Below are 592 nucleotides of genomic sequence, written 5' to 3' on the forward strand. Positions count from 1 at the left end.
TGTGTGTGTGTGTGTGTGTGTGTGTGTGTTTAGGTCCCCATAACTTAACAATTCGGCAATACAGGCCGATAGAATAAATACTAGGCTTACAAAGAATAAGTCTTGGGGTTGATTTCTTCAACTAAGACCGTTTAAGATGGTGCTCCAGCATGTAACAAGTAAAAGCGTGAAAAAATAAAAGAACAATAACAAAACCTAGGTGCTTTTTTGTGTCGTCATCATCATCATCATCATCATCATTATCATCATTGTTTAACATCCATATTCCATGCTGCTGGCATAGGTTGGATGGTTTGACAAGATCCAGTGGGTCCAAGGACTGCACCATGCTCTAATGTCTGCTTTTGGCATAGTTTCTACACCCTGATGCTTTTCTTAACACTGAGTACATTACAGCATGTAACTGTGTGCTTTTCTCATACCACCAACTCCAGTGTGGTCACAAGACTCTGAATGTGGGGGTAGCGTTAGGCTAGAAGATAGGGGGGTTAAAGTATGAAAGAAGGGGGCAAAGTAGGTTTCTTGTAAAGCTACTTGCATTTAGAAGAAAGGGTGAGAATGATCAGGTGGAGTTGCAAACAGGTAAATAATG

At 40.7% G+C, this 592-nt stretch overlaps 1 protein-coding gene across 1 annotated transcript in view; it reads right to left on the reverse strand.

The window, feature by feature from the left end:
• Positions 1-592, reverse strand: part of LOC106881571 (protein unc-79 homolog) — a 43132-nt gene that overhangs the window by 28468 nt on the left and 14072 nt on the right. Inside the window, exon 9 of the mRNA XM_052973023.1 lies at positions 430-472. Coding sequence (XP_052828983.1) covers positions 430-472 — 43 coding nt within the window. The remainder of the gene's footprint in view (positions 1-429; positions 473-592) is intronic.

This window comes from Octopus bimaculoides, chromosome 14 (assembly GCF_001194135.2).
Source record: "Octopus bimaculoides isolate UCB-OBI-ISO-001 chromosome 14, ASM119413v2, whole genome shotgun sequence".
Lineage (NCBI taxonomy): Eukaryota > Metazoa > Mollusca > Cephalopoda > Octopoda > Octopodidae > Octopus > Octopus bimaculoides.